The 10245-nt window shown below is 38.0% G+C and overlaps 1 protein-coding gene across 4 annotated transcripts in view; it reads right to left on the bottom strand.

Moving 5' to 3' along the window:
• Positions 1 to 2688: 2688 nt before the first annotated feature.
• The window catches only part of FASTKD2 (FAST kinase domains 2), a 26523-nt gene continuing 18966 nt past the window's right edge, over positions 2689 to 10245 (bottom strand). For 2 of the 4 annotated variants that reach the window (XM_003820798.5, XM_003820799.6), the window contains exons 8-12: positions 7613 to 7779; positions 6357 to 6575; positions 5608 to 5692; positions 3825 to 3939; positions 2689 to 2828 (exon numbers count right to left, since the gene is read on the bottom strand). In XM_003820798.5, coding sequence (XP_003820846.1) covers positions 2709 to 2828; positions 3825 to 3939; positions 5608 to 5692; positions 6357 to 6575; positions 7613 to 7779 — 706 coding nt within the window. In that variant the 3' untranslated portion in view covers positions 2689 to 2708. Of the gene's footprint in view, positions 3318 to 3824; positions 3940 to 5607; positions 5693 to 6356; positions 6576 to 7612; positions 7780 to 10245 lie in introns of all 4 variants that reach the window. The other 2 variants (XM_063595257.1, XM_063595256.1) reach the window with 1 other exon arrangement.

Genomic DNA, 10245 nt, shown 5'->3' with positions numbered 1-10245 from the left:
ACTTGAGAAGCTGAGGCGGGAGGATCCCTTGAGCCCAGGAGTTTGAAGCTAGCCTGGGTAACATAGCAGGGCCCCATCTTTAAAAAACTAAAAATTAAAATTAAAAAATAATAAAAAAGAATTGCATGTAGCTGTTTCAAGAATACAATTTTATATCTTATATCTAGAGCAAGATCAACCTTTTCATTAGGGATTCTGAAAAAAATATTTGGATATCTCACACAAAATGAGCATTTAATATATTTCCTAATATTTTTTCTATGTGTGCCATAGATCAGTGGTTGTTTAGGGGACAGAGAAAAAAGCAAAGACAGGAACCTTTTAGAGGTGATAGATATATTCATTATCTTGATTGTGGTTTCACAGATGTGTGTGTGTGTGTATGTACGTCAAAACTGACCTAATGGTACACTTTAAATATATGCAGTTTACTGTATGTCAATTATACTATAATAAAGCTATTTTTTAAATTATGGGAGAAGAAAACCCCACAAAGTACATTCCAGAAAGGTATTAATTTACAGTCTACCAACAGCTTATGCAAGTGCTTGCCTCATTATACCTTCATCAGCACTGTAATTCTTAAAAGAAAAAAAACTGCTAATTTGAAAGGCAAAACCATCTCTTCTGTTTCAATGTGCATGTCTTTACAAGTAGACTGAACTTTTTTCATGTTCATCAGCTCTTTGCCCATTTTTCTTTCATTGACACAAAGCAATGAAGAATGCTAACACTAGAATGCTAGTAAAAGAGGGATGCCTTTTTATCTGCCAGGTTAACTAGTACAAACTGAAAATTACTACCCTAAAAGGTGGTCATAAATATTCACAAATTTGTCAAATCCTTTGAAGAGGAGTCATAATTAGACACTCAAAACTGATGCACACTCAACATTTAAAGACAAAACCTTAGTTTCTTTAATAACAGAATATCTGCATCTTGTTCTGAAGCTTATAAGGTTAAATCATTTGACCAAGTATACAAAACTAGAGGTTGTCCAATCTGGAACCAGAAGCCTGATCTCCTGGGACACAAGCTGAAGAGCAGGCGAGGATGAAATGATGTGGAACCAATGGCATAGCTGAGACTTCAGGAAAGGAAAATTCTTTGAGCCTTATCTTCCTCGTCCATAAAATGAGGGAAGTAACAATTAAATAATCACTAAATTTCCTTTCAGCTCTAACCTTTTCTAAATGCAAGCTGGATAAATTGATACAACCTGGCAGCTGTTGTCATATTGCTATAGTTTTTGTTTTTTTGTTTGTTTTTGTTTTTGTTTTTTTTTGAGACAGAGTCTCGCTCTGTGGTCAGGCTGGAGTGCAGCAGGACCATCCTGGCTCACTGCAATCTCCACCTCCCGGGTTCAAGCGATTCCCCTGCCTCAGCCTCCCCAGTAGCTGGGATTATAGGCATGCACCACCATGCCAGGCTAATTTTTTGTATTTTAGTAGAGATAGGGTTTCACCGTGTTGGCCAGGATTGTCTTGATCTCCTGACCTCATGATCAGCCCACCTCGGCCTCCCAAGTGCTGGGATGACAAGCACGACCCACCGTGCCCAGCCCAGTTTTTGTATTTTCTTATAAGCCTATGTTAGCTCACATTCAAACTCTAGCCCTCCCCTACTCTGTGTAGCCTTGGGCAAATACCTATCCTGATTTTAGAGATGAGGAAGTGAAGACACAGAGAGAATCATAATAGCAGCTACACCTCAAAGGGTTCAGATCATGAAAAGGCAGCACACAAATGAATACTTAGCAGTGCCCGGCACATACTAAGATGTCTAGTAATTGCATGTCTGTGTGCTTGGGGGCAGAATAACACCAACTTGCATGGAACCCATGCTGTAAGTTCCACAAGAGACCATGCCTATTCATCACTATATCCCCAGCGAGCCAAATACTAGGTAGACAGGCATATTGAACAAAATAGTTGAATTTGGACAAATATTTGAACAAAGAATGAACACACATAATCGAAAAAATAGTCCTCAGGTCTGATTCACAACACAATTCAGCTATATATTTAATTTAAAAGACTTCATGAAATTGTAGGAGGGGTAAGGGGGAAAAAAGAAAGAGAAAGGAAGGACCCCAAAAACAGTAAGACTCCTTACCATCTACATATTACCTCATCTGTGTTTCTCTTATTATAATCCATGAAATATCTCTACCTGCAGTGCTTATTACAAATACAAATACCATCCTCACTCATTTTCAACAGCTACCTCACTAATTCTTACACACTTGACAACTTTAGAACTTTGTCCAATTATTATTTGGCCAATGCTTGAAAATGATTTAAAGGCATAACCCCAAGTCTTAGAACAGCTTAGAGCAGGAGTATAAATATTCAGATTCCAAACACAAGGACTACTACCCACATCAACCTGCCTGTGACACCTCACAACTAAGAAACCAGTTTTTAGTAGATCAAAGATGAAAAGGTGAAACGTACAGCTCACAAATCAAATATCTGGGCACTAGAGGGAATAGGTGTGGTTGGAAAAATAACCCTTCTGGAATTTTCTCAGCATATTTTAAAATGGCAGTAACAACATTTCTTCCACTCCTAAAATTAATTTTAATAGTGAACTGAGGTAACATTTTTTGTCTTAGCAGATAGCTCAATTCCATTGACAACTGACTTGTCATCTTTATTAATTTTTACAAATGCATGTCTCCTAATATGAAAAGGTTGATTTTCACTTTATTGTGTGCTTTGCACATTTACAGCAGCAACAGGAAGAGCTTCTACTGAATAGATTTTAGTCTTCAAAAATGTGACTGCATCTTCCATCTCTAGTTTGTCCATCTCCCAGTTATTGACCTTACCAAAGAAAGAGGAAAATAATCAGTTTGTGAGACGATACTAACAAAAGAGCTAGTTTAGAGATCCAAACATAGTAAAGTAACATGATGACAATAGCTTTTTGAAAGCAAATGTGACCTTATAACTACTCATATTTTAAAGGCATAATAAGACTACATGCTAGGGTTTAAGAAAGCTTTAACTGTGAAAATTATACAAATTTTAAAGGTCCTCTAAATGGTGCAAAAACTGCTTTCTTGAGAAAATCTTCCTTAGAATATATATAATCAGCAATATAAAAAACAAAGTCTTAAATAGTAGCCCACTAAGAGAAAGGAGTCATCTTAATCTCAATAGTCCACACGTAATCCATTTCCAATACTAAAGTATAATAATAGAAGACTTGGAATGTTTACATCTTACATTATGCGCAGGACCAAATGAGTGGCATTTAGATAGATTCCAACAGCAACATATATATAAATGTATTTGTAAGGTTCCAGCTACCTAGAAACATCAGAAGAGGCTGTTCAAGAGAAGCTGTGGGGTACAAAATAAAATTGAAGCATAAGAGGGAAGAGAAAGACCCATCCTCTTAAAACCATCCAGCCTTTTCTGGCAGCAAACATCCTGTAACAGCTTCACACAGGCCATGAAAACAAAGCTTTAACATCTTTCCTTCCCTTGTTCAAGATAACCTGGAAATTAAATATGGTTTTGTGTATCTTAAATATGAAAATATATTATTTGCATTCTTCTTCTTAGCAAAAAAGGATTAAAGCTGACCAGAACAACATTTGTAAAAGCTCTAGTAATGACAGTAATCAGCTGAGCAGAACCCAAATCGTGTACTAGCAATGTTCTTTTTCAAAGAAAACAGTAACTAAAGCACTCATTCCAATAATGCTGACAATTCCTCTAGTCCTAGTAACCAGTCTCAACCACAAGATTCCTGGCAGCTGTTAGAATGTACATCAGTAATTAAAGAATATTTCATTTGCATTTTTTTCTCACCAAGATCACATGAAAACCCATTGCATTCAAATGCCGCATTTTCATAGCAAGGAATCCTCTGGGGTGGCTTGAACCCAAACAATAAGCAGATCTGGAAACACATAGCACAGCTACTCTGAAAACAAAAATAAACAAAACAAGAACAGTTATTGATATTACCATTTAGTCTTGCTGCATTCTTGCTCTCTGGAGATTTCCAAGTTGAGCTCTCCACCGACCACAATCCTTGATATTCCTGTCTTAGTCCTTCACTTCTTTTACTTGGCCTCTGCAGATATTCCACTATACAAGGCTACTTTATAAATCAAAAATATACAACATTATACACAGTTACCTCTCAGTTCCCTTTAAGGATGGCTACATTTTTGAAGAGGAAAATTTTCAGACATGAAAGCACCAATTTTAAGGGTTTTCTGTGTAGTGCTGATTTCTGATCTGAGTATAATTATTTATTCTACCAGTAGTAGTAACGGTGTAAATAATACCAAATAGTAAATGCTCTTCTTACACATATTATCTCCCAGAGAAAGCAGCATTTAAAAAACAGAAATAGGAGTTTAAATACAAGAAAGAAAACACCAAGAGAAAGGCAAGACTGTTAAAATAAAATCTGTAAATATAACGAAAATGTGGAAGGTGTAATTTGTTTTTTCATTGTTCCTGGCACTTTGGAAATACTAAGTTTACTGGGAGAAAAAAAGAAGAAAAAAGACATTTATATCCTTACTGCCTTCACCTATACTCTGGCTGTTATAAGACAAATTTTATGTTTTTAAAGGAATGCTCACATTCTTCACTTCTCATGACTTTATGCTGAGAACAACTGTTATTTTATTATGCCAGAATAGCGGAGTACCCGAAAAAGAAAACTGATCTTGGAATGAGGTCAGAGAGAAAGCCTCTTCTGAGGGGAGATGGGTAGCACTAATAGGAAAGACAGCGGTTGAAAAGATGGCCAAGAAATAAGCTAGATGCATTCAGAAAGAGGTGAAAGTCACAGAACTGTGTGTGAATGAAGAGGGATGGGCAGATAAGAGCTTGGATCCCTACAGATTTTTTTGTATGTTTCTACCATATTTATGTGTGTGTGTGTGTCCAGTGGAGTTAACAGAAGATACAAGTTCCTTGGGGTCAGGATCCATGTAGCAGAGCTTTTACATAAAGGGTAACTGACCCATGGGTATGTGCAATGATGGCATGATCTTATGCATCTACTGAAGAGGCAGGATGTTCTCTCATGGTACAGCATCATATTTCTCCCCAGAGACACTCTATTTGTAATGTGTGAGCCAAGGAAACAACTTAGGATTAGCTTCAATGTGCTCTAACCCATACAAATACAGTTTAATTAAAAAAACTACAGTTTCTCTACCTCTGGAAAAGTCTTGGTGGTAGAGCAAAATATTTATTGGGTATTTGATTTTTGTAGAAGCCTCGAGTCTTTATTCTTTATGATCACTATTATATTATCTTGTCCAAAGTCTACACTGCATTGATAGTTTCAATTATATTAATATTGTTTTATTGAACTATAGCTTCAAAACCTCATTTTAAAAAAATGTCTGTCTCATTAAATGACCAATACTGTAGTCCATTGTATTCAACCATAACGTCCACATTTACACTTTCTAAGGAGTACATTGATGGATGACAAGTCTCTTGGTGTGCTGCAGGCTCCATACAAACATCAAGTCTTAGATTTACTACTGCTATTTAATATGAAGTCTTTTAGAATTAGGATTTTAATTCAGAAAGCCCAGCAAGTGAAATATATGTAAGCAACCTTTGAATATCTGTAGCAGAAGTTGTATCCACATCAGAAAGTGGTAGCACTTGATTCCTGTTAGTGTCCATTCTGATTTCAAAATCTGAAAGGAAAGAATTGATATTAATTTTTCAAACATTGCTCCAAGTGACTTTCTTTTTCTTTTCTTTTCCTTTTTTTTTTTTTTTTTTGAGATGTGGTCTCGCTCTGTCATCCAGGCTGGAGTGCAGTAGTGTGATCTCAGCTCACTGCAGCAACTTCCCAGGTTCAAGCAATCCTTTTACCCCACCCTGTTGAGTAGCTGGGACTACAGGGGCATGCCATCACGCCCATCTAAGTTTTGTATTTTTTTGGTAGAGACAGGATTTTACCATGTTGGTCAGGCTGGTCTTGAACTCCTGAGCTCCAGTGATCCACCTGCCTCGGCCTCTCCACATGCTAGGATTACAGGCGTGTGCCACCGTGACCAGCCCCAAGTGATTTTCTGTTTCAAAATGTTTAATAGTACTACCAATAATGATAATAGCAGTAGCTAAAATATATTGAGAGCTAACCATGTGTCAGATACTAGTCTTGGGATTTTAGACACATAAAAATGTGTAGAATTTCATTTATTGGTCACAAGAATTTTATGAGGCAAGAATCAGGCCAGTTCCAGAGGCAATGCTGCACTACACTAAACTGCTGCCACAAATACCTATTTTTTTGTCAGAAAAAAAGGAAAATAAATACAATAAAATGAAAGGAAATCATATAATGTCCCATACCAATATGATAATTGTGTGGCAAATGCACATCCTTTGAGAAGTGTCCTTCACCTCCCAGAAGCCTGCTCAGCACCTCTGCCACCTTTGCATTTGTATGTGACGATGGCAGCTCCCGCGGCAGCTGTGGGAGTGACAAGGCTATGTCCTTCAGAAAGACAGTATCATCAAGTTTTAGACAAGTATCCAAAGTATGCAGCTTGTAAGCATTCTTCATGTCATCTAAAAGATAAAAAAGAGAGTATATCATTAAGAAGAAATAAATGCAACATTAAAAAACTATATTAGTATATATTTAGTAATAGTTATAAAATAATAAATATATACATAAATGCACTTGTATTTCTAATTATCTCTTTCTTATCACAAGGACTCTCTCTGTGTCTCCCTGGTTTCCACAGGGTCTAAATCAAAGCTCTGCACTTGATAATGTTTTAAGGCTTCAAATATCTTTAGAGGTCATTTAGTCTAAACTCCTCAATTTATGGATAAGGAAATGCCCAGGAATGTTAAAAAGCCTCGTAATTAAGGCAAAGTTGGAACTAGAATCCAGGTTTCCGAGGTTCAAGGCTGTTTCTTCATTATTACACTGCCTGAAAAACCAGCAAGTGGTATTATTGACTGACTCTCTACAACTCAACTTTGGGATTTTATAACATTTATTTATTTATGTTTTAATTCTGAACTACTCTATTCTCAGACACATCGTCAAATTTTGTACATCTACCTGGATATTGCTTTGCCTTATTTAATACTAAAGACTAAAAGTCAACAGTTAATTTGGTTCCAAGAGTAAATGAACTAATTAATTTGGTGGCTATTTGGTTTCTTGATCTAACAGGTGTTCCCTCATCACAGGCCAGGAGTGACCAAGTGATTACAGCTGCAAAAGTTGACTTAGGTTGGCTTCAAATGTGATAAGTAAGGATTAGGAATTAAAACAGCTCTGATCAAAGCATAAAGAACAGCCTGAACAGTTAGCCTTTGTATAGAAGGATAGAGTATAAATAAAAGGAATAATGATGCATTCCTTATTTTTTTCTACATGTAGGACTTGTCATTAAAGAAGGGTCTGTAGGTTTGCTGCTTTGAAGCACTATCCTTTGACTTCACCATTATCAGCCCTTTCCAAAGCAACACCTGCTCTGCAAATTTCAACTAACGCTGCTCCAACTAAGACCCCATTCAGAGTCATATGGTAGCTAGTGGTAGTGCAGAATTGGTCACAATTGGTGACCAATTCTGCACTAACATCCTACCTGATGTCAGCAGCTCACTGATGATGTCTTTTTGCAGAAGCTGATTAAAAGGAGCCAGGGGAAAGTAATTCATCAAGCAAAATGAATATACTGCATCCAATAAGTTTTCAGAAGAAATAGTGTGAAGATAACCAGTCAGAGCACTAGCCATAACTTCCACGAACTGTCTGGGGAACAAAGAAAAGTCAGTTTCCCAACATATACAGAAGGCCAATATCTTTAACGATTCCAAAGAAAAGAGATAAGAAAATCAGGCTTGCAAGTAAGTATCCACACATCATTCTGGACAGTTGGTTATCTCATAATAAGTGTATACATTCAATAAATGTTGGCTATTGCTGTATGTCTTGCACGAGACAAACATTTTATAGACTTTAACTCATTTAACTCACACTAAAAAACTCCATGGGTATTACTATTATTCTCCTCATTTAAAAAAATGGGTAAACAGGCTTAGAGATTGAGTAACTTGTCTAAGAACACACAGACAAGGAAGTAGCAAAGGCAGTATTAGAACATAAGGTGTCAGGCTCCAGAACCTTTTCATAATTATGCTAGATTTTCTATAACGCCTGGACCACCACTACAGTTTTATAACCAACTAAAATTATCTAGTTATCAATACTATGGGTTAAAAGAACTGCAAGCCTAATCCTACCACCTAGAGCTAATGTTACACAGTATAACGTGGTTAAGCACAAATGAAGACAGAAAAGATCAAAATCAGGGGCAGTCGCTTGCCCAGAGTGACACCACTAATAAATGGTATACCCTTTGAACACACGTCAATCTGATTCTCAGGGCATATGATACATATAGTTATATAAAAAAAGAAATACATGCAAAGTACTGTGATCTCGCAGAGGAAAGAAAATAAACAGAAGCTTTTGGGAGGAGAATTTGAATAAGTGGAAAAGATGGAATAAGGGAAGAAGATTTGAGCACAGCCCTGAAAGCACATGCTACTTGCCTGATAGTGAATAACTGGTGAGATGAAGGTACAGAGGAGTGTTTCTTAGCAGCTGGGGCAAATATGCCTGGACACAAGCCCTTGTTAACAATGAGACTGAAATCAACTGAGAGGTCCATGGGTAGGGGAAGAAGTGTTGGGGAGGATGAAGGGCTGTGATAAGGCCAGGAAAACGATAGGAATTATGATGAAATGGGAGGAATATAACAGATCATATACGCAACAGCAAGGCAGCACTTCTGAAATTAGTAACTGATTGCTTTTGGAACATGCAGTGGGATGCGGGGGCAGGGGATGGTGTGGACAAGGAAGTTGGGAGCCTGGGTAATGATCCCCCCTCTGGTCTTCTCTTGCCCCACTCCTCACCCTGTACCTCATGCTTCAGCAGCCCAAACTGTGTGCTGTTCCCTGCATGTGCTCTGCTGTTTCTTTCCTCCAGGTCTTGCATATGGAGGGCCTTTCACTTGGAATGTTCTTTCCTGCTTATCTTTCCATGGTAAAACCCCATCTCTCCATCTTTTAAGATCAGCTCAGATACCAACCCCTCCAGGCAACACTGCCTGATATCCCCTGACCCTCCTCTTCACCAGGCTGGCATCCTGATATATCCTTCCTCTATTTCCAAATATCCTAGATGATATGGTTTGGCTGTGTCCCCACCCAAATCTCATTTTGAACTGTAGCTCCTATAATTCCCTTGTGTTGTGAGGGACCCAGTGGTAGATAGCTGAATCATGGGGGTGGTTTCCCCCATACTCTTCTTGTGGTAGTCAATAAGTCTCACGAGATCTGATAGTTTTATAAGGGGAAACCCCTTTTGCTTGGCTGTCTCTCTTGTCTGCTGCCCTGTGAGATGTGCCTTTCATCTTCTGCCATGATTGTGGGGCCTCCCCAGCCATGTGGAACTGTGAGTCCATTAAACCTCTTTCTTTTGTAAATTGCCCAGTCTCGGGTATGTCTTTATCAGCTGCGTGAAAACAGACTAATATGCTAGATCACTCGAATTTTCATGCTATATTTAACTGCCAATTTACATATCTACCTTACCCATTACACAGAATCCTCTGGCAAGAAGGACTGTCTTATTCATCTTTCTCCTAAGTGTCCAGGTGCTTGGCAAATGCTGACTAAACGAACAAATAAACTTTGATGAGGAAGACAGGAGGACGAGCTTGTCATTGGAAAAGGATGAGTCAAGAAAAATAGCTGACTTCCAGAATTACTGAACTTGAGACACTTCTGGGATGTGCAGTGACCATATGCAACCCACAGAGACTCAGGTCTGGAGTTAAGGAGCACACTAATGACCACAGATGCAAATGTGGGATTATCCATAAGGTGGTAAATACAGATCAAGAAGAGAAGAAACCAAAGGACCAAAACAACAGAGCTTAAACGTTACATATTTGTTCCTTGGGTTCAAAGCCCAGCAAGATACTCTGGATTTAACACACCCTCTCCCCGATGGGCCATCATAAATGAAATAATGATTAATGTATAGCATGTGGATATACAATAAGCCAGAATTCCTACCACTCTCCTATCTAACCATCTCTTCTAGTCAACTCTCTTCCCAAATACTTTGAGTTATTCTGCTTCCAAAACCTTTGCTACTCCAGATAAGTTGCCATCTTCCTTTCTCCTTCCTCCATAAAGCACTTAC

Source organism: Pan paniscus, chromosome 13 (genome assembly GCF_029289425.2).
Source record: "Pan paniscus chromosome 13, NHGRI_mPanPan1-v2.0_pri, whole genome shotgun sequence".
Taxonomy (NCBI): domain Eukaryota; kingdom Metazoa; phylum Chordata; class Mammalia; order Primates; family Hominidae; genus Pan; species Pan paniscus.
This window is presented reverse-complemented; position numbering and strand designations above follow the sequence as displayed.